General features: G+C 26.9%; 2 protein-coding genes across 3 annotated transcripts; both read right to left on the reverse strand.

Annotated features, from left to right (window-relative positions):
* Positions 1-573: 573 nt before the first annotated feature.
* Positions 574-5140, reverse strand: LOC108347197 (GDSL esterase/lipase 5). Its single transcript, XM_017586358.2, has 5 exons — positions 4834-5140; positions 4573-4694; positions 3021-3251; positions 1195-1450; positions 574-884 (listed from the first exon to the last, which is right to left on the reverse strand). The coding sequence occupies exons 1-5, from the start codon at positions 5090-5092 to the stop codon at positions 640-642; spliced, it is 1113 nt and encodes a 370-aa protein (XP_017441847.1). The 5' UTR covers positions 5093-5140; the 3' UTR covers positions 574-639.
* Positions 5141-13032: 7892 nt separating this feature from the next.
* Positions 13033-15927, reverse strand: LOC108347531 (ethylene-responsive transcription factor RAP2-12). Of its 2 annotated transcripts, XM_017586828.2 has the most exons (4): positions 15502-15927; positions 13877-14282; positions 13399-13792; positions 13033-13290 (listed from the first exon to the last, which is right to left on the reverse strand). In XM_017586828.2, exons 1-3 carry the CDS (start codon positions 15770-15772, stop codon positions 13438-13440), a joined length of 1032 nt encoding a protein of 343 aa, XP_017442317.1. In that variant the 5' UTR covers positions 15773-15927; the 3' UTR covers positions 13033-13290; positions 13399-13437. The 2 variants fall into 2 exon arrangements, with proteins under 2 accessions (XP_017442317.1, XP_017442315.1); XM_017586826.2 differs by having other exon boundaries at positions 13399-14282.
* Between the last annotated feature and the right edge of the window lie 9550 nt (positions 15928-25477).

Here is a 25477-nt window from a genome sequence, read left to right on the forward strand (position 1 = left end):
TACTATCCCCCATTATTTTTGTTATTTTAAGTTTTCTTTTATTTCAGTTTATTTTTATTATATTTTAAACTAATTCTAACTATATTATTATAATATAATTATTAAAGTTGGTTTAAAAATAATTTCTCGTTAATAAAAATATAATTTTAATAAATTTAAACTTCACGGGTGACTATTTAAAAATAAAACGTAATTTAATATTATCATGTGATTTTTAATGTTTTAAAAATTATTTTTATCATATTTTAAACAACCTTTAACTATATTATTAGAATATAAATACGATAATTTATTTAAAAATAATTTCAAAAATATTCATTAATAAAAATACAAATATTAATAATTCCAAAAAGAAATTAACTAATAAAAATATAAATATAAGAAAATTAGCATTAACATCACATTGTCACAAAATTAATGAAAATAAGAAAATAAAAAATTATAGCTTAATTAAACTAGAATTAGGATCACATAATAAAAAAGTGACCAAAAACATATACAAAATTAGTATTCATGATTAAACCTTATTACACCAAACTTATCTGCATAGACTTTGTTGACACAATGAGGATATAATACGATAATAAGAATATTTTATCTTTGATGCAATGAAGCAAAAACAATGAAAGATGAAAGAAATCATGGAAGTTGGAAGAAATGTCTGATAGTGTAAGGCCCTATATTGTAAGAGGTGTTACTAAAATCCCACATTCTATCTGCTATGCTTTTGTAAGCACTTTCTGTGAGATGATAAGAGTCCCAAAATAAATACGTATTCGGTTTCTTACACAATTCATATTCCTTCTGCCCTCTCTTCCCTCCACAGCTATACTCTCCTCTCAATCTTCCACTTCCACAACATGCTGATTTTCCATCCTTCAAACCTGTATCGTCAGTGGACTATACATTAACGAGTGATCCGATAACCGATGATCCGATAACAGATGATACGATAGATCTAATACGATAGATCTAATAAATAACAAATATTGTTAAAAAAAATATATATCTATTAGCAAATTAAAATAACTCAAAGTTATTTTCTTAAAATTTTGAATTAAAAGTGATTTTATTTTGTATAAATTTGTTTAGTATTAAAAAACCTTACACATATATAGCAACACACTTTCCTGTTATTGTTTTGCAAAATCGCTTTTAAATTAAAGATCATAAGTTCCAGTGTTAAAGACATACCATATTTGAAGGGATGGTTCATCATTTGAGTGACATCAGTGTGGAAATCATACAGTGCAAATCTGAAGCCCTTCAATTTATTCTGCAGTTGCAAGAGAAGCAGATGTAGAACTCTATTGTGTAAACTTGCAAGGTTTGAAAGTTCTTGCAAGCATTTTCCATTTTCTTCCACATCAATTATTCTGGTTCCTGGAAGACAACCCAAGGGTGGCAAGTTCATCAACACAAATTTTCTAGCCCCTCTCTTGTATATGCCCTACAAAAACCATAGTAAAACATTACTATACATGTTATTGTTTTGATGAATCCATACTGATAATTATGTATAAATCATTGTTACAATTGATCATAAGATTTAAGAGTTTCAATAGGTTTTTATTCTAATAATTAGAAGCTTAAAAATTAGACCCTATAATTATTTTGTAAATAGCTATGATTAGATATACTCTTATATAACATAGCTTGTAATACTATAAATTTTTATATTGAAAGACGGCAGAAAAAAATTGTTTTTTTCATTTAAATATGATTGTTGAGTGTGACACTTTTCTTCCAACAATACATAATAATTTTTTTTCTGTAATTTTCTGTCTTGTGTTTAACACCACAGGTTAAATTGGAGGGAAGTTGACGGAAAAAGACAAAGAAATGAACTTTTTTTTACCTATAAGCACGTTTAGGACTTTGGAAAGTCTTCTGACTAACCATTTCTAACATTTGAATGTTGGTCTTACTTTATGGACGGTGGTCTGTGTACTACTGCAGGCCCCAGTCAGAAGAAAAATATTTTCTCTTTTTTCTTTCTTTTTCTTCCACTGGTTAAATTGCATGCAGCTTATTCTTTGGGAATAAAAGTAAAATATTTAACAAAATCAATTATGAATTTGATAGGTAATTTTGTGTTAATCAAAATACAATTAAAATAAAATTATAACATAGTTTAAATAAATTATTTTTATTAAATTAAACAGAATTATATTACAGTTTGATTTAGCCCTAATATTTCATAGCAAAGAATCAACCTAAGAAAACAGATTTAAGAGAAATTAGACAGAATATGAAGTAACCTAACTTTGTCGTTAAAATATATATTTTATTGTAAGTCAATTTTATGGACATATTTAACATAGTCATAATTGAATCGAAGTTACAGTCAAATGCCGTACTTGTCACGTTGTCTCTTATTCTTGACTGGATTATATAAAGCATGTTTTTATTTTAGTTATTTTGACCAGTTTAAAGCTTGTTTTGACCAAAATAATTTTTTGATAAAATAGGGGGAAATACGGAGATAGGGAAAGAACGTAAATTCTAAAATATATTGAAGGAATCCATTTGAGGATATACGTGACTAAATATTTGAGATAAGAAATTATTAAAAAATAAATAAAACTAATTAAATCTACAATTAATATATTAAAATAAGTGCTAAATGTTAACATTGTTAAGGAGGGAAAACTATACAGATGTTCAAATATGAGTTCATTTTTAACCTGTGAAGATTAAGAACAAAACCTTGAAGATTCAAATGTATGACCCTTTCTAAGTTTTCTGTGGGTAGAAAATATAAAAAGAAAAAGGGATTTTTTTTAACCAATATAACATCATGTAATTTTTATTTACTCAAATAATATGGTTTTACTGTGCATGTTTTTTTTAACAGAAAGACCAAAAACATATTTAGAATTTGATTTCTTAGAAATCGAATTGTAAACTAATACATAAAAAATGTGCTATCTGGATAAATAAATACAGTAAAATAAAACGACGGAGCATTATCTGTGTGAGAAATTAAAAAAGAAAAAGAAAAAGGAGTAAGTTTTTACCTTGATAATGGAAGTCATATTACGAACAACCATAGCAACATATTCTGAATGAGAGTATGATTTAAGAACATCAGAATCTGTCAAGAACGGGCTGAGATAATCATTGCTTCCGATGCTAAACATGTAGACAGCGTTTGATAACAATAACTTAGCTTCGGATTTCCCTAAGTTGTGCCTCAGAAAAGCTGCAACTTTCTTGTAGTTTCTTGCTTGTATTTTCAAAGGTATTACCTGAAAGTTTTCAATACCAAACAAAGTGTCATGCATGATTCAGGCCACTGTATTCGGAACTATTTTTTAGGATCCTTTTTAACCTATAAAAGAGTTTAAGAAACAAAAAATTTCAGGGTTTTATATCAATGAATTCAAATTTATTGATAAATTTGTATTTATTGTATGAAAATATATTGTCAAGACAATCCTACAACATCAAATACTATAAATAAGGACTACCTAAATGAGTATAGAAAAAACATAAAAGTTGTGTTTCATATCATAACTCAATGTAAGTATTATAAAAAAAAATAATAACAAGAGGATAACACACTTTTACTTTTATTTAACACAAAATAAAAAACAAAATGGTCATAAAAAATGAATTTGTATATTTTTGTAAAAAAAAAAAGTAAAAGGTTAAAAAGGATAGCATTAAATGTAAAAATTTTATGTATATTAAAATATCATTTGTAAAAAAATATCATCGTATAGTTAGTTAACTCCTAACATTTATATGGCTCTCATAATGAATATCTTTTTTTTATAATGAATAAATAATAAAAATAATATCAATGGTAATAAATACAAATATTGAAAATAGAAAAAAAAATATTTTTCTTTCAATTAATTTTTCAAATAAATTTTTTCTCTTTCTAATAACTGTTTTGTATTTTCCTCTTCATCTATTTTGTCTTTCACTCTCTTTTTCTTTTTTTTTCAGTCTACCAAAGGAAGCATATGGCCAATTCTAACTGATATTTTGTATTTTATTTGAAACATTATTTTAAACCACACACGCACTCAAGAAGTAATAATAATAAAAAAAAAGGCTATCTTAAAAAGAAACATCACTTTTTTACAACATTACCATAGTAATTTTGTTTATTTTTAGTGAAAGAAGATTCTCTGATCTTACACGAAATGATAGGTCAAGGTTTGTGTTAGGTTCATTGGTTGGCCCGTGAGGTTAGGGCTTCTTTAGGACAATGTCATGTCATGTCATGTGTCGGCAAAGTAAAAAAAAGGTAAAAACCAGCATGTTCTCTAGTGCTTGTTTTAATCACTGTTCTGCTACAACTAGAAGAAGCTTATGGACAAAAAAACCAGAATGATAATAAAAAAGCATGGCCTATTCAATTAACCTAATCATACTGCTATCCCTATGTGTTATCGTAGTGGCCTAGCTATGCATCCTAGATGCTTGACATGCATATGACACGCTAATTACCAATTACTATATATATCTTCTCGATCACTTACACTAATTAACCTTTTCACTTACTTAAAAAGTAGCATTAATGGTAAAGCAAAAATAGGGCATATGAATTTGACTCACCGACCCTTCAAAAGTTTCAACAAGAGCACCAGCTCCACCAGATGCAAAATTCACTCCTCCATAGTATTGGTTATTGCCAGGTTGTAAATATGGTGGAACCAATGGCAGCTTTGCATATTCAGCTGCAAAAAAATTATGATATTAATTAAGTTAATCAGATACCATTAGCGTAACGGGGGACAAGAAAATATGGTGGTTCAACCAAATTGGATTCTCACCAGTAACAAGACAAGAAACATGAGATCTCCAAATCTTAATTACCTATGAAATCTGATATCAACCTTCCATCAGAGAATCTCCCTGTTGGGAAGTTGAAGTATGTTTCCCCATAGGGCCAGAAATTTGCTTGGTCAAGAGCTGTAGTGTCGATGTAATTGTTGTTGCCAGCATCTAAGAAAGAATCACCAAAAATGAAGAGAGCAGCATGTCTGTTGCTTCCATGGATGGGAGACACAAAAGCATAGAAGAAGATGAGGAGGAAGAACACAGAGCTTGATAGATTTGACACTGTGAACTTCATCTTCTCAGAATCTGCTGCAATCTCAAATGGTTGACAAGAGTGTGTGTGTGTGTGTGTGTGTATATATATATATATATAACTTCAAATCTTTCATTGTCCATATTGGCCACATATTACGTAGTGTGAACAATCATTTTAAGTTTACTTAGTGTTTAATTTGGCTTAGTCAACGCGATTTGATGGGTAGAAATTAATATATATGCGTTGATGATGTTATCAAAATGAGAGACATCGAAGAATATATATGAAGTTTGGAGATCGAAAGTGATGCCTTGTAAGCCGGCAAATAAAAATCTTGCGCATTCCATTATCAAATATTCTATTATAAATTTGAAGATGATGAAATTGGGTTAATTGTAGATAGAAAGTTCGAATGATTAAGATTTGAAAATTAGAGAGATGGAGAAAATGAAAAAGCAATGATTTGCTAAGATACTTTTACATTAATTTCACATAATACAAAAATAAAATGATTATAAATATAAACTTTTATATTTTTTCCAAAAAATATAATAATAATATCAAATAAATGTAAAAAATTGATTTTAGAAGAATATTTTTGAAAGTGAAAGATGAAAGTTAGATGTTGTAAATGGTTTTTGTTTGATGCCATGCTATGGCATTGCCATTTTCTATGTTGTCATGTCGCTGTCTTACGTTTCTGACAAAATGGGTGCCTTCACAGACGCTGAATAATTTCTCTCCAAACATTATTATACAACATGGTAGAGCCACCCATTGATGCCTTCATTGTGTTCGTGTTAATGCCATTATAGATGTAATTAATTCGACATGGCATGAACTAAGCCGAGCATTATTTATAAATAAAAACCACATGTGAGTTACTCTGTTTAAGGACAGAATTGAGAGAGGCTTAGTGAATACATGTGACAAATTTTCAAAGTTAGCACAACCTAATACCTATGTCTTTTTCATAACTCCTGCTTTAATAAACATATTAAAAAATACAGTCTACGTACATTTATTAAGTTTTTTCTAATTCTTCTAATCTTATGTTTATTCAAATAATATTTACATATTATATCTAATGAATATTTATTTCATTTCTATTATTTTCATAAAAATATTAAACTCTGTTATTCTTTCAAATATTAAACATGTGAATCTCTTCTATTAATTGAAATCATCTTAATTTTAAGAAAATATCTTAAATATAAATAAGTGTAATATCATATTTTTAAAATTGGTAGAGATAAAAATAATAGACACCACATTCTCCTTTTTCATGTCAGTTTTAAATTATTAAAACATTTCATAATTAGACAATCTAACAATTTATTTCCATAGTCTTTTTTAGTTTTTTATTTTATTTAATTTTAGGTTTTTTTTAATAATTTTTTATATTTTTTTCATTTATTTGACTCATTGAATATTTATCAAATTCCTTGACATTTCTTTATGTACCTTCCTTCTAATTACAGTCTTAATTCCACATTTCATTATTATTTTTTTATAGTTTTATTCAAATAATATATTACATTTCAAGCCAATTTCTATTCTAGTCTCTTCTTTACCTCCAAACTATTTTAAGGTAATTTTCTATCACTGTATAAATTTGTTTTATACTATGTAATTGTAATTTTAGTAGTTATATTATAACTTGTAGTGCTAATTGAAAGTTTGAATTAATATTTTGAACGCTCGTTACTTTTCTTATAAATAAAACAATGTATATTTTAGAATAATTTATAATGAAAAAACTTGAAAATATAATTCTTTTACAAAAGAAAAACTTTAAGAAATTATTAGGTTTTTTTATAGTAGATCAGACAAAATGGATTGGCGGGATTTATAATTTGATAAAAATGTAATTTTCATAATTTTTTAACATTGTTTTACCTAATTATCTATTTGTATCACCTTTGTTTTCTGTGTTGTGTGGTATACATATATTTCTTATCATATAAATGCGATTTAAAAATAAATGGCATCATTTAATTAAAAGAAAAAGCTTCTATGTCAATCATGGTCAACATCCAATATGTCTTATATTTTTATAGTACAGCATATTTAACTTTCGTCTTAAAATTCAACCACCATCACAGTGGAAAATTATATTATCTATTAAAATTAAATATAATTTTAGTTTAAAATTTTTATATCAAATTAAAATTCACCTTTATTCGAATTTTGACATATTTTGATAAAAAAAATTAAAAATAAATTAATATAATTTTATTTATTCAATTTTATTAAATATTTTTGATATATCAAATATATTTTATATTATCATTTGAATTATTTATACCATTTAAAATATTTTCACTGTAATGTCAATTAAAAGACATTTTTATTATATTAAAAAAATATTATATTCATTTATTTTAAAATTTTGAAACTAAAAAATATTAAAATTTTAAACAAAATTAAATAAAATTTTACATCAAATTCAAAGATTAAAAACATATATAAGTTTACTTCATATTCATTTATATAAGTTTGTATAACTAGTTAAAACTATAAAAATAATTAATTTTTTTCTGATGTTATATTTTAAAGGTTCTTTGTTTTGTGTGGAACACTTTGAATATAATAAAATCCCTCTGAAACACATGGGAGGTTGCGTTTCTGGAACGAATTTTCAAATTTTCTTGGTTAGAGTTTTAAAAAATCCAAAGTGGAACTCAGAAATGAAAGTCAAACAATATCAAAAATTCAGATTGAGTGCTTCAAATATATCACTTTGTTTCATTATGAAACAAAAAGTTTTGACCAAGGAAAAATGCTTTATGACTAAATTTGTAAATGTCTTAGATTATTTTAATTTACAAGTGAAAAATAAAATATATAGATGTCAACATATACTGATTTACCCACTTTTAATTTTTTATTTGAAATTTGTATTAATAAGACATTTCTAATGAAATTGTTTTTGCTTTCAGACTCTTCAAAATAGAAGGTGGTAAATGTGAGGTAATGAAATTTTGTGTTGGTTTTTTCAGGTTATGAAATAGTTGAAAAGATATTAAAAGTGTATATTGATGATCTAGAAAAAATTAAAAATAAAATTATTAAAAGAAATATTGTGACACCTTTAACACATGCACATTAACTGGCCACGTGACGGATTATTAATTTTTGAATAGTTAATATTTTAATTTTTTTTTCTCTAGTCCCTCAAAATTAGGAAAAAACACTCAGCTTCACCAAAAACACAACATTCTTATAAATATTTTAAACAAAAAGCCAAAAATTAAAACATCAATTCTTAAAAATTAGTTTTTTTAATAAAATAAAAATATTATATAACCAATATTGCACATCTTTTCTACTTGCATCATCCAGAAGGCAGACAAACCACAAAACAGACATAATGATTTTTTTGTGGGCTCCTTTTAAGGTAAATAAATAATATCTATTTACAAATTTTAAAAAGTATTTTAATATTAATATTACATATTATATATATATGTGTGTGTGTGTGTGGATTTACGATAAAATTTGTTTATCCTTTATTCTCTATCATAAAAAAATTATGAAAATATACTCCAATGGTTTTGTTTATTCTGCTGAAGTGATGGAATCTCTTAAAAATCACTCTAATTCAAGGTTATCCTTCAAAACAAAAGAGGCTTTTTCTTTTATGATCATCTGTTTAATGTTTGAAAGGAATGTATCTTGAGTTGGTAGATATAATAATCCTTGAAATTAAGTTATTTATTTTCATTTTAGTTTCATAAGCTATAAATTTTAATTCGTGTAGTTTGGCAAAAAGGCCTTATAAGCCCATTTACAAATCTGATCCATCTCAGCTCATAGGCGGAAAGGCTACTCAATCAGTGCAAGACAAGCCCATTTCCTATGTCCATTCATTCTTCCACACCTAACAATTCATGGCATCTTGAGAAAAATAAAACTCTCAAATTATATTTCACCAAAAATAAGTAAAATGTATGATTATACGTTTCAATCATATGTCAGAATCAGGATCACATGAAATTTATTTATTAATTTTTATTTATTTTTAAGGTATGGGAAATCAATCACTCTTGAGTCTTGTCACTCTGATTTTACTGATATAGTCATCAAAATAATGATATTTGACGTCGTTAGAAAGTCATTGTACTTTTTTTTTTCTTTTTTTTACTTTCTTGTTTATTTATCATATATAACTTTAAAGTAATCAATTAGTAAGCTAATTTCTAAAATAACCTATTATTCAGCTGTAATTTTATAATTAATCTTTGGTTTCAATTATCTCTCACAAATAGAATTATTCTGTTAAATCTTTGTTCGATGAAGGAATGAAAAAAGAAAAGAAAAGAAAATAAAAGAAATAAAGTGAGAATTTAAATTAGAAGAAAAAAGAGTGTAATTTTAAAATAATTTTGATTGATTTTAAATAGTATCATATGATTTATAATTAATGTGTTATTTCTTTAAATAATTAAAAGATAGTAATTTTGTCTTGCCCAAACCATATTAGTTGTAGGAAATTAGGTTATTTACGAGAGAAAGCTACTCAAAGAAAAATCTAATTATTCATGATGACAATGGAAATAATAATAATGATTTATACATTAAATTATACTAATCATTTACTAATAACGTTTTCAATAGATCATGTATTAATTTCTATCGGACATGTCTAATTAATGTAAGTCTTCCAAATTATACGAAGAAGTAGTTATTTATTGAGACATGCGTCATGAATCATGTATCTTGTTGGAAAATGATTCAATTGTAATTTATTATGTAGATTCAAAAAATAAAATTAAAGAAAATTTTATTTACTTGTGTTTGTATTATTATATTCTTTCAAAAACGTAATTTTTCTTATTACTGTTCTTTTATATTTTCTGTATGAAACTTTCTGATCACATACAATGCATGTGAAAACCACAAACACATACTATAAAAAGTTAGTGATATTGTTATTTATTATTATTTTCATTGTCTGTAGCTATCATGTTAGCTGGAAGAAGTTGATAAAGTTTTCCATGGTCTTCACCAAAACAACAAACTTCATAGCCGCCAGCAAGGAAGTAATTACCATTCTCATATTCTTTTTCATTACTATAACAATGTAGCAGTTGCTAGATACAACAAAAATATACAGTATAAATTGTTCTGTGACCGTATTACCAAAAATAATTAGTCAATTAATTATCTAGTACTTTCAAAATAACATAGACTGATCGATTATTAATCTCATTAGTAACCAAATATATTATCAACGATCAACTTTCATATTAAAATATCACAAATTCAAAATATTAAGATAAAGCATACTTATGAAACATTAAACTGTAATTGAATTATTCTTAACTAAAAATCTACTCCAAAATCTACGATTACAAAATAAAATAAGAAAATGGTTCAAACTTTAAAAAAACCAAAACAAAAAACTATTAAGAAACAATAAAATAAACAAAATGAAACAACAAAGTATGAAATAGTAATTCCCAATTCTATCATAAGAAAACAACCTACATACAAAATCAAAACAAAGAAAGAAAACACGTAATTATATCAAAGTCTTAAATTTAGTACCTAATTCCACTGACACGTATGTGAATCACGTGAAAGGCTTTGAATTTATACGGTGCTGGAATGGCCACACGGATGAGTGACAAGAACATGGTAGTCAGAGGGTACGCAATTCGAAGCATATTAGGTTTCGCAATCCCAAAACAGATGATGTCGTTTTGTAAGTGACCTAAACTTGGTAACATGGGTAAACCTAAGATCGGAATCGTGTCATGCACTTTAACTTTCCATTCTTACCGAGAATACAAGGTCTAAGGATGAATTTGATTGGTTTTCCGATCACTCTGTCACGTGCCTCTGCACCCCAACTTTTGCCTCCCACGTGATGCTAACAACGTACAAAGTTGTGTTTGTGAAATCCCAAGAATATGTACATGTTTCTTATTACACAAAGTTGCCGTTTTTTTCTCTGAAAAATACAATTTTACGTTTTGGGTGATATGTGAGATTTGGATACATAATAAATACTCATAAGATATTTGCCTCCCTTTTATATTAAAAGAAAACAATAATAGAATCATTAATGGAGAAATTAAAATTAACCAAGTAATTATTATATTAAGATTGTATGAAAATAAAAATAGTCACGATTTACTTTTTTTAAAAGAAACACGTTTGAGTATCATAAATTAAGAAAAAAACATTCACGGTAATAAATTTAAGAAGCATAAAATCAGTACCATAAAAAAATTTACCTGCTCCAGTAAATAAGTTAAAAAGTAAAAACAGTTGGTAATTAAAATCTAAATTTAACTTTTGAAATTAAAATTGTATAATAAGAAGAAGAAGAATAACGTGATACTAGCTTGAAAATTTATATTTTGTTGTAAAATAGTTAAAACATTCGTAAACAGTAAACTATAAAAATATATTCACTACAAAACATTGTAGAAGAAAAATATAAACAAATTACTAGTCACAATAAAAGAAATTATGAAAGTATAAGTTATATTAATTAAATTATATTTTCAGTTGTTGAAAAGAAGGGAATTCATTAAAGAATTAACTTTATTAACAAAAATTGTGATTTTTTGTACAAACTTAATATTTATATTAATTTTTTCGTATTATATGTATCTAAAAATATTTCATTCGTCGCGAGTATAGTCACCATGAATTTGTGAAAGGAAAATATATACATAAAGTCCATTTGTCGAACCTTGTAATATTTAAAAGTGATTTTTTTTATAAGCCACTTTAAAGAATTTACAAACATAAACTAAAAATAATATCTCGTGAGATAATTATAGGATATTTTTATGAATTTTGACGTATATTTATTTCAAACACTTATATCATATGCTCTTTCAAAGAAGACTTCTGTTAATCGTTGTCAAACTTTTGACCCTTTTATTAATAAAAAACAGAGTAATGTCATATTTTTATAAACTTTTTCAGTATGTTAAGAAAAAGCATTAAAAAATACATAATATTTATACTTTCTTAAAATCTTTAAAAAAAAATAGATTTGAAAATATTTTGCAGCTATTGATGTATAATTTTTTTATGAAATAGTTAAACAAGTAATAAATGCGATGAAAGTATTGACACAAATACAAAATGCTAAGCTATTATATATTAAAACAAATAATAAACGCTGCAAATAACATTAAAAATTTATTTAATTTCCTTTATGCTTTCCTAAGTTACAACAAAAAACCTTTGACTGATAAAAAGAAAAACATTTGACATTCGTGCTTGAAATTTTCTAAATCTAGCTTAGTTTAAGTGCTTTTGGCTGCCGAACTTTGACCGGTAACAAATCATTAATATTTCACTGTTGAATATATCAAAAAAATATGCAGTTTCTTAAACTCTGTTTCTCAAAAAAAAGCTACCAAATTTAATTTAAAAAGATCATTTAATGTGGATTGTGAAAAAGATACTGAAAGTTTAATTAAAGAACATCATTTAATAAATACCATATCTAAATTTTGACCATTCTTAAAAGCAATATACAATTAAAGTACTTATGAAATCTGTATTAGAAAGCGTATAAAGTAAAACATAAAAACGCCAACTTCCAACAAATTTTAGATTTACCCTAGAAAAATATGAATTTCGATGAAAACATGTACGTGGACCTGAAGAAAACATTGAAATTTCTCAAAAAGATTTTCTCAATAAACGAGACTTATACTTACATAAGGAAAAATAAGAAAATGAAGAAATTATTATAAGAAATAATAACAATAAATAATGTATCAGAAGGCAAAAATCTTTGATCACACCTAAATTTTCAATGCATAATAACACTCCTCAACAGAACAAACAATGCAAGACATAGGTTTAGAGCAAAAAGGTTTTCCACACATAAAAATAGCTAAAAATTTCATCCAAAAATGTAGGCAAACCAGAAAAGTGAAACAAAAAAGAATCATGAACCAAACAAAGCATTGAATAAATGGTGGTATGAAATCATAATGAAATTTCCACAATGAAAATAACCAAGTTAATATAATAACTATATCAGCAGTCAAGAGTGTATCCCAGGCCATATATAATATAAATCCTTATGGACATCAAGCAGAAAATCCCCTGAAAAGGAGGTCTTTGAGTTCACAAAGGACACCTAAAAAAACCTATATAGACCTATACTGCATTAGCTACAAGAGAATAAACGACACGTGTCCTTAAGCATGTTACTTCTTCCTGTGACTCCATCATCAACACCACGACCACCGTTCCTGAAAGCAATACACAATCAAGAACAATAATAATAATAATAGTAATAGTAATCTATGCAGGGATGGTTTCCAGTAAGAGGGGAGCAGAAACTGAATGAAAAAAACTACCTTGTAGCTTTATTTACATAAAGGGAGATACAATGTTGCTCAGAAAACGCCTGCCATTGATGGCAGGTCGTCGAAGCTCCAAAGGTTCAAAGGGTTTCCAGCATCCTGAGTTGCATCACTGCCTAGCAGAGAAGCCAATGAAGCATCACCCCAGCTTCCATCAAACAAAGGGGCCTCGAAGAACTTCAGCTGGGATTCTATGTCTGCAAGCTCCTCAGAAAGTGTCTTTGCAGAATCATCTTGCACAGGCATCATGTCTTCACTGTCTTTCTTCTGAATCTGAGATTCACCCTCCAGAGGAGCAGAAAGAATGGAGGAGATTTCAGGGGTCCTTGGAGCTTGTTCACCCCATCCAAGGTCAGAGTAATCAAATGAATTGCTCGAATGCTCAGAACTGAAATAAGCAGTAACATCAGCAGATTGAGTAACTGGTGAGAGCTGAACACAGTTTCCAGTGAATGGACCAGGGTTCACATACTGGTTAACCAATGGCTTCTGTTCCACCTGATCGACAGGGCTGTAGTAGTCCTCCAGATTGTCACCAAAGTTGAACAAGTGGTTCATTTTTGGCTTCACAGAGCTCAGGCTTTCCTCTGGAATCACCTTGAGGCGTTTTGAAGAAACAGCTGAAGGCTCATCAGGGAAATTCACCTTGGCTTTCTTGCCACGGATCCTCCTTGCCTCAGCATCATAAGCTCTTGCAGCTTCTTCAGCAGTGCTGAAAGTTCCAAGCCAAACACGAACCCCCTTTCTTGGGTCACGGATCTCAGCAGCCCACTTTCCCCATGGACGCTGACGAATTCCTCTATATTGGTTCTTCCTCTTTCTCTTGGCACACTTCTCAATTTGCCCTTTTGATTCCCCAGATTTTACAGTTGTTGATCCTTCAATAAAAATCAGAAATAACATAAATAATCGCGTAGAAACAATATATATGGAGTATCATTAAAAGAATTTATCACATACCAAAAACACAGATAAACAAACCTATTCAGATCTATCAGACAACACTACAAGGTAAAAGGAAAATCAGTATTATGAAGAAACATTCACAGCTTGTAATAACAATGTAACAATCGTTTCAATTTCATGGATTAACCAGCGAGAAATCTAAATCAAGCAAACATTGTTTAGCCCACAAACAGTAAACCACCTAGCAGACGAATAACCAAAGCAATACTAAATGAAATGCCAAAATTGGATCAACTAATGAACAATTAATGAACAGGGTCAACCCTGTCTTGTTGATTGTGCCCACAAAGAAGCATAGTTGAATTTAAAGCATAATTTTCAAACACAAAAATCAATCCCAAAGGCACATGCAACTGAATTCCTGAACTGATCCAGTCAATGATCGTGAGCTATGCTTCAAACACCCAGCCAAAACCAATGGAAAGAACACTGTTCCTATATTTTTTATATCCAGAAGAAAAAAGTCCTAAAAGACAAATAAATACCCAACTCATAAAAGTTTTGAAATAAGGTGGAGTACAAAATTCAACTTCACCAACAAATCATCAGGAGTCCTAAAGAAATTGCAACTTTGCTTGAGATGATTAAACAAGCAACCGAAACCAACTTTAATTGGATCTACAAAATCATGCCCCGATACATACGGCTCTGTAGTCAATTAATGTAATCCCCAAATTTCATCCACAGTGCATAGACATAACAAGCCCCAAAATGATCACAAAAGATGTTCCATTTATTTTTACAAATAAATTTCATATAGCAAATAAATCTCTTCAACGCTCACAAGATCCACAACGATTTCAATAAAATCCCCTCTGCCGTGCCAACTCCAAAAACAGAACTTCCAGAAGAATAAAAACAAAACCAAAATTAACATCCCAGAAAACCTTACATCAAAAGCATTTCTCTGTAAGAAAAAAGTCAATATCTTCGACAGTTTTTTGTTTAAAAAACGGCACAAGCATTAAAAAGTAATAACTTTTCCATCACTCAACAACCATAAGAAACCAAAGCATCGAAGCAAGGAATGCATGTAAAACCGAAACCACAACTCCAGATTAAAAAACCAAAACAAAACAACAGAAAAACACAACTAAAACTCAAAGGATGATCATCAGAAAGTAAAGTTACCACGAGAGAGAGACTTAGAGGTCTTGTTGGGGCGAGAAAAGCCAACGGACTTCTTCACACCAACCACCATCAAACTGTCCTCTTCATCCTCATCATCCTCGATTTCAGAGTCATCCTTGAATTCCCTGAACCCCGCCTCGAAATCATCGTCCAGCAGCGGCTTCGAGAACCGCTTCCTCAAATTCGGCCACAGGATTTCGGGGGTCACGCGTCGGGACCGGCCGGCGGGCCCCGCCGGAATGAAGTCGGAGATAATCGCACCTCCACACATATCAGATCCTTGCTCTTTCGGTGAAAGTTAGAGACTTTCTTGTACCCAATGAAAAATTATCCGAGAAAAGCCAAAGCTTTAGCTCAATCAATGGAAAGTAACAATGGTTGTTGTGTCTTTCTTCAGGGTTTTGTATAATTGAGTTTGGTGGGAGGTGGGAGCTGTATAGTAGTATATATACACAAAAAAATGAATTTTTTTTCTGAGATGAGGGCAGTCTTACCGTTTTACCCCTGACAGTGGCAACCGGTGAGGTTTCTTGTTTGGAAAGGTAAACGGTAAGGTTGATGTTTTTACTGGCAGTGCTGTCAGCATTGATCATGCGAGTAGATCACACACGTGCCAAACACAAGTTACTTTTGCAGTTTATTACATCAGACAACGATGAAAATAAGAAAATTGTAAAGTATAAAACATAAATAGATTACGCATGATTATATGTTGTTGGATACTTTTCTTTGTTGTGAATAATTAGCAGTTACGTGTGTACAATGCATGGCTTGGCATAAGAAAATGTTTGGTGAGTGACGTAGAGATTTCTCGTGATATAGAAGAGATATTATTTTGTGTGGATTTTAGGTTTAAGGCAACTTATGCTGTCACAAATTTCACTCATTGAAAATACAAAATAGCTAATCATATTAAAATTAATAAAAAAGAAATTGAAGTTGAAAGTGAAGATGAATAATAATAGTACTTATAAATGTTTATGACAACCTAAACCTTCGTGATGACAAAATAAAAATAATATTTGGACATACATATAGGTATTTATGACATTTAAATTTCAACGGCGACGTAGTTTTTAATTAGATTGTTTTTACTACCAGGCTGTAAATCATAATATGTACATTTTTATGAAAGTAAATTGATTAGAAATAGTATTATTCTTTAGTACTCCGTTGACAATCTTGTGAATTTTTTAGATACTTTCAGTTGATCATTGATAATTATACATATCTTTGTAATAATAACATGGTTTAAAATTGTAGATTGTGCTTTAAGTTAAAAAAAAAACAAAAAAACGTATATACATCATTAAAAGGATACAAAAATAAACAAGAAGAGACTTCATCAACTACAACTGAAACTTTCCTTAAAAAGTTGTTCATTAATGTCTCAAATAGAACAATATCCGAATATGCATGTAAAAATATTTAAAAATAGAAACTTGTAATACTTTTCCTTCTCAAGTCATTGGGTCTCAGTTTTATTGTCCTTTGTTTTTAATCTTTTTAATTTTTTTTTCTGACAATAATGATTGATGAGTTGTATATTGAAATGAAATTGATATTTATGTTGATTTTTTTAATTTGACAGTGGTTTAGAAGGATAAAATGAATATAGTTAACACTGTTTTGGGTAATTTGTAGTTTTTTTCAAACTATTAAAATGTATTTTAAGCTTTTTAAGACGATTGAATTATTCAAAATTAGTTTTGCTTAATTGGAACTTCATACAAATTTACTAATTCTTTTATATTTCACTTGAACATCGAGTTTTCACTCGAGCAACACTTAAGTATAAGGGTTTCAATCTTGAATACAAAAAATTATCATTGATCACTCAAATAATAAAGTTTTATATGTTTGGATATATCTTTAATTTTTTCTTAAGTTACACAATTATATATTGTTTAAATATTATTTCTCCACTCAAACGATAACATATATTGCATGTCACATATGATAATTTGAGTAGCTTATCAAAGAAAAATCTAAGAACAAGTTTTGTTTTAATTTCGTTTATTATCAAGTTTTGACAAGACATTCAAAATACAAGTTATTACTTAAGCAAAACCATACAAATTGAGCAAGGAAGTTTTAATAACATATTTTTATGTTTTAAAATAAGTCACTAAAACAACCTATCTTTACTTTTATAATCTAAGTAATTATTTAGTTCAATTCTTCAACTAATGTGATTGATTTTGATGTTGTAGTAATGAGTATGGTAATAGTTATTAATGAAACATATATTTGATATGAATTGAGTTAAGATCACAATTACTGACGAATAATTATTATATTTGGTGATACTAATTTATGAATATTTATAGTATATTTAGATATTTGTCATTTTGTTTGTGTTATGTTTAAAAACTAATAATTGTACATGGTCATTATATATAATACACATCTAAGAGATGAATCTACAAGGAACGAATAGTTGAAATGCACAGTCCAAAAAATTTACATATTTTAAATACGGTTTATTTTACAGTATATCATAACATGTACATGATAATTACAAAGCATTAGACTGTTCGAACTCTGTTATTCAAATTCAATGAAATAATAAAAAAAAGACACTAATCAACTTAACAAAATTAAAAATAAAATTAAAGAGTTGATTTTGTATAAATTTTACAACATATCTCCATATATTAACCTATAAATTCGTTTGGCTTGTTTCTATGTGCTGCAACAATAAAAGGTTTATACACTTTGGCCACACAATTCATGGAGAGAAAAGATTATTAATTATAACAACAACAAAAAAAAACGATTAAATTTCTAATTTGTTTATTTTAATTAGCTCAGCTACTTTATCTCAAGGAAGTATATATTGGCTTAAACTATAAAAATTCTTCTAGTCTCTTTGACCCATTAAATGTGGATATTTTTATAAATGTAAATTGAATATTAATTCTTATACATGATTGATTTATAATTTTATTTAAATGAACTATATTGTATAACTATGTTTATTGTTATTGAAGGAATTTGTGCATGTTTGATTGTTGAGATTGTTGAGAATTGTGTGAATTTGTGGTTACATATGAGATAGTGTGTGAAATGTTATATAGTTTAAGCATTAATTAATATCAATGTGGTAATAAAGATATTTTAGTTTTATTGAGGGTCTAAATAACATAGACTAAAATATCAAGTTGAAAAACTAAGGCTGTGTTCGTTTGAAAGGAAATAACTGTTTATGGTGATTGGCGAGGATGGATTTCGAAAACGAACGTTGTTCTCTTGCGATGATTTGCGACGATTTGGAACGATGGAATAGCGCTGATTTGCGAGATAGCACGGTTGAACTTATCTCGCCAATTTGCGAAGATTTGCTGTGATTTAATACACAAAGACTCATATGCCCTGTACGGAACGAAACGTGAAAACAGCGGGAAGTGATAACCGATTACAACAAAGTGTAACCGGTTACAGCAGAGTATAACACAGAAGTGACGGTTACAAAATTTTGGTAACACACGCGTAACCGGTTACACTATCGTAACCGGTTACGCAAGTTGGATACCTGCACATAACTCTGAAAACGTCATATTGTAGAAGTAGGATAAAGAATAAAGAATTGAAGATTACCATTCAGGTAGTCTCTTGTCCTCTAGTATTGGTCTTTGCCGATCATCAATCTGGGTCTCCCATTGGCAATGTTGTATGGAACAAATTTATAGAAGTTTCAATTAGTAATTTATGGTATTAATAATCACGGATGAGACATGCCTCTGCATGGGGTTGCCTATCCGAATATCTATATTGTGGCCTAGGAATCACCTTCCCATCAACAAATAAATCACCTGAAATACCCCAAAAGCGATCAGCATAACCAAAAAAAATTAACTAAGCTCTTCGTAAATTCAAACCCTCCGCTGACCTCCCCGTAATCGGTTACGCAAACGCGTAACCGGTTACAGGCTATAAATTTTTAGTTTTTTTATAATTATTTTAATATTATAATTTAAAAATATCTACATCTTAATAAAATTAAAATTAGGTATATTATATTTTCTAATTTATTAAAAATAAGTTGATTATTTAATTTTTATAATTTTTAAGCATTAATTTTATAAATTATTCATAATTTTTTTTTCTTTATAAATATTTTTACAATTAAATATAACATTTATAAATAACATTTTATATTACTTTTATAACTAGGGGCATTTTGGTAATCTTTAATTTCTACCAATTAAACTAATTTTTAAAATCTATCACATCAATCAAATTTTAGACTAAGTCTCACAAACTTTACTTCCAAATTCACTCTCAATTACCCACAAATCCACTCAAAAAAACAAAAAAAAAATTACTCTCAAATCCACTCAAATCCATTCAAATCATCTCCCCCAAATCATCTCCCCCAAATCACTTTAAACGAACAGGGCCTAAGAGAGGAGTTATTATAGACCTATATGCAACTTGAATTGTTATTATAATTTTTTTTATCTTAGATTCACTTGTAAATTTAAATTTTAGTTTTAAATAAAACTTATTTATGTCTAATTGTTAAATGTTGAATTTTAAATGAAGAAAAATTGTTATGATTTGTTTATTAATATATATATATATATATATGTATATATATATATATACATATATATATATATACATATATATATATATATATATATATATATATATATATATATATATATATAAAAAGTTAAAAGTTTGTTTCGATAGTTTATTTTGCATTGCATGTGTTATTCGTGTCGTGACTTATGATAACTATATTTATATATAGATAAAATAATGGAAAGTGAATAGAGTTTTGCTTTTATATAATGTGTATTTAATTTCGTTACTTTTATACAATAATAAAAATTGTGAAAAAAGTATAAAAAATTAAGAAAAGGCGTAATAAAAAATATATATAATATATATAGACATGCCTTTATGTGTTTCGGCTAGATATAAATAAAAGAAAAATAACTATTTTAATCATTTCATATTTTAAAAATCCCTTACATTGTTAATAACGCCGTCAGTGTTGAGACCCTTGAGTTGAACGTGGTAGACTGGTTACCTGCAACCTACTGTTTCGGTAAGAAAGCAGTTTTACCGTTACCATCACGTTGAGAAGAATAAAAAATAACCAAAACGTGTAAAGGGCAACTTTGTAATCTGACATTACAGTTATTACATCACAGGACCTCAAAGTTGATTTATTGTTTTCTCGAAGGCCAATGCTTAAAAGAAGTATCACTTTTAATATATAAATATTTTTATAGTGTGAATTTATTAGAGGTATTGTTTTAATACAGTAACTATTTAATTAATAAAGTAGTTTTTTAACACATGCTTTCATTAATATTTCAATTTTTTTATGCTATGATTTTATTAAAAGTATTTATTTAATGTATAGATTTTTATATGGTAAATTAATTACTATTATTTATTAGAGGCGTTATTTTAAATTGTTATTTCAATTTTATGCAGAAGATTAATCAAGACACGTGACAAATGTATTTTTCCTCACTCTGTACAATAAATACCGAATAGTGTATTAGGAAATGCGAATAATAACATTTTTAATAATGGAAATAACAAGTTAGAAGAACAAGTTTCTCCTTTTCATTTAGGAAAAAATCTTACATGTAACTATTTAAGTACTTTTTGTAGTGTAATTTATTAGTTAAAATTATACGTTTATGTTGACTTTTAGTACAGACTGTGGAAATAAAAATAATAATTTAACTAAAATAAACCTGAAGAAAAACTATAAAATAAAAAAGTATGTCCAGATTTTATCTTTCTTTTAAGAGAAAAAAAAATTTGAATTGATCTTACCATAGACGACTAGTTCAATATTGAAACTGTACTTTTGTATCTATAATTTCTCTTATATGTGTATTAGGCATGTGCTAAAAAACGTTGACCTTAATTTATTAAACAGTTTTATATTTCTTATACAATAAGTATTTAAAAAAAAAAACTCATTTTAATAAACGTCTTTGTATATGGCAACTGAAAAATAAATTATAGGTTCAATATCCTATTTTGTCTAAGTTTCTTTCGAAAATGTTAAATTAGTCTATTCTTTAAAAAGTGTGTCAATTACGTTCTCACTTAATAAAATTTGGATCAATGAAATCCTTTCCATTTATATATATATATATATATATATATATATATATATATATATATATATATATATATATATATATATATATATATACAAACCGCGTTAACTATTTTTTTTTTCTCTTTTTCTATGCAACGCAGGTTTTAGTCAGATTTTACTTAATATACATTTTAATATAAATTCTTTATAGAACTTTTTTAACCGTTTTTTTTTTTCTAGTCCCCATAATAACCTTTTTGTTTCATTGGTCTAATAAAATGTAGGGTGATCAGAGAGAAAATTGTAGAATGGGATTAAAGAAAGAAGACTACTAAACATAAAATCTTAACTGATATCTTTTTATTTATAGAGTCATCTCCCAAATACTTTTCATTTAATTCAGATTGTATTTTCCATCACTTTTTTTAATATTGTTTCAATGTCTTTTTTTTTAATATTAAGTTTCAATTAGAGATAATTCAGGAGAAAATACTTTTGAAATAAAATCTGATGATCTAAAATATAACATTTTTAATGGTTATACTTATTTTAATTATTCGACAAATAAGACGCAATATTAATATTCCAATTGAAATTCAAAATAAAAACTAAAAAGCTTGAGTTAATTGCAGCAAAATTTCCTAAAATATTTTTAATTACATTTACATTTTTCTTCATATATAAGTTCAAAAAAATTATAAAAAACCAAAGATATTTTTAATTTAACTCATAATTTCATTTTTTTTCTTTTACATTATATCATAACTTAATAAGCTTCATTACGTTGTTCTTTTTTTTAAAGCCATGATTCTTATGATTAGCAATTAAATTCTTTTCTTAAATCTCTAAATATAATAACTAGTGTTTTTCAAGGAAGAATAATAACCAGGTTATTATACAAAAGTCGTTTCTTTTAAAATAGCTCATAATTGAAAAAAATACACAATTATATCTTAAAGTTATAAAAGAACTAAAATATAGAAAAAAAATGATAACATTATAAGAACATTATTATTTAAAATTTATTGAAAAGTAAGAATCATAAATAATAGGTTATTATTTAAAATAAACGGGCCACATTAATTTTTTTTGTACAAAAGGGACAAACAACATTTTAATACAAAATAATTACAAAAAATAACAACATGTTAAACCGTCACATGGAAAGTAAATAAGAGTATGCATGGGAGGTAAGGGGCTACGTGAGTGACATGGGAGGAGAGAGTATTTGAGTGATATGGGAGGAGAGAGTATTTAAAGTAGAAGAGAAAAAAAAACTGACAAAAATCTACATTGCACAACAAAATAAAAGAAAAGTAGAAGAGAGAGAAAAATAGTCAACGTTTACGGATTTAACGGAAGAGATTTCATTTATGTAAATTTTATTAAGTGATAATTGACGCATTTTTTAAATAATGGACTAATTTGACATTTTCGAGCGAAACATTAGACAAAACAGGATATTAAACCTAAATTATATAATAGTTTAAGAATTTCACTCTTCCATATAGTAAAGTTGGAGAAAAAAGCCTATACACTTGTAATGTGATTATTTCAAAAGTCATATTAAAAATTAATTTTAATTATTTGATAGTTTAAATATTTGTCATAAATGTGTATCTTCTTTTGACTCAAATACAATTTAAAGTAATTCATTTTATCATTCACATTAAAATATATTTTTAACATCGTTGATTAGAATTTTATACTGGAAAAAAAGGAACGACTTATCGAAAACGTTGTTTGAATTAAATTGCAAGAAGTAGTTGTGGGATAATATTCAAAGCTATGTTTGAATTCAATTTTTTATTACTTATAATTAAGTCGTATAATCATTAATTAATTTTAGTTTAATTTCTTTAATACGAGAAGATATATAAAGTAAGAAAACAAAAATTTATTTAATTTTGTTTTAAATTAATAAATATGTATTTATCAATATCAAACTGGTCAAATATTAATTTAAAATAATTAATAAATAGAACCATGTATATTTACTGTAAAATGAAACTTACATTGACTTTTTTTCGTATGATAATGATTTACTCTGCAAGAAATCTACTTGTTAAAAAAGGTAACAATCATGATTTTTTTTAAGCTATTCTCAATAAACCAAACTTAATAAATAATCTTATTATATATTTAGACTAATAGATTTTTTATTTTTTTCATCTCACCATACGTGACACTCCCATATCACATCCACGAAAACAAAATACTTTTGAAAATCAAGAGAATAAAAACTTTATCCTGATAAAATTTTATGTCTATATTAAAAAAATAGTCTAGAAAAAAAATTATTAAAAAATTATACAAAAGAAGGTCAAGATAAATATAAAAATTATATTTTATAGGGATAACTATTCTTAGAAAAATAAATTCCCTTCAATAAACCTCGTTACATTAATTATTTGATTTGTTCTTGATACGTTTGAATTTGTTAAGTGATAGAATGATATCCTTATTATTTTTAACCTTTTAACTTATTATTATATTTAAGAAACACAAAAGTTCCAATATCTAATCGTCTTGCACTTCCTTCGCAAGTAGATATTTGCAAATCTTGATCGTGCATGAAGAATCTTTACAAAGTAAAAAGAATATTAATTATGTCATCCAAAAAACTAAACAAATATTGAATCAATATAATACATCTTCAGTGCCTGAAAGCAATTGTCATAGTCACTCCAAGAAAGAGAAACATTGACAAAATATAGTAATAATCCATCTCAACAGCAAAGCAGTGGAATCAAACCACAAAGATATGGAAAAAAAATATATAGATATAAAAATTAGTTAAAAGTGTGATTTCTTTTTATTGAATATCAAATGAAAAATCCAAGTTTATGGAGGCTGTAACTTTTTTTAAATTTTATTGTCAAAATCTGTTTCATACGTAAAAAAGACAAATCAAAGTTGTAAACTATGTTAAACAAAGTTAAAATGATACATTTTATACACAATAGAAAAGTGTTTTTTAACATATTATTGTAGAAACCAAAACTTTAAGAAGGAAATAGCGATAAAAATTGTATATAATTAAATTGGTTATTTAATAAAGCTATATATAAATGATAAAAATACGCGAATGTATGTAGATAAAATCGGATATTTCTAAATATTTATTATCCACGAATATTTTAATATTGTTTATAATGGACATAGATATTATATTATTTGTATTCACAAATATCTATTAACTGTAAAAAATTAAAATTAAAATTTAATTTATATTTTATTAAGTTAAATTTAATTAAAATTAAATTTTAATTTATATTATATTTATATTTTATATATTTTTTAATTTTATTTAGAATTTATTTTAAAAAATTATAAAATATATATTTTTTAAATATTTGTAAGTATTCTAATATCGTATGTTTTAAAATATTTATAGAATATTTTTTAAATGAATATCTAAATACTAGATTGAATGTAATAAAAACTGAATATATAAATATCATATTGAATATAATAGAAAAAGTTATATATTGAATTAATAAGAAGTAAAAAGCATGGCCTAAACCTAAAATATAAATAAAAAATAATAATAAATTAACTAAATTAAAATATAAAAATGAAATAAAGATAACATATTTAATGTTTGACAAGTAACAAATCGAGTTTTATTTATTTTTTAGGTCGAATAATGATCACTATACATACTTTCCCATTCTCATCACTAATTATACATCCGAAATTGGAATGGAAGAACTGTGAATAAATTAAGTAATGTACAGCTTTCAAAATAAATAATTGAGTGCAGAAACAAGTGTTTGGAAGTGGTGTGGTGTGGGTTAAGGTGGTACACTCTACGATGCTGTTCAGCATCTCCATCTTATATATACGTACACCTATACGTAGTTGTCTGACATTGGCTGCCACGTGTAGTTT

The sequence above is a fragment of the Vigna angularis genome, chromosome 9 (assembly GCF_016808095.1).
Source record: "Vigna angularis cultivar LongXiaoDou No.4 chromosome 9, ASM1680809v1, whole genome shotgun sequence".
Taxonomy (NCBI): Eukaryota; Viridiplantae; Streptophyta; class Magnoliopsida; order Fabales; family Fabaceae; genus Vigna; species Vigna angularis.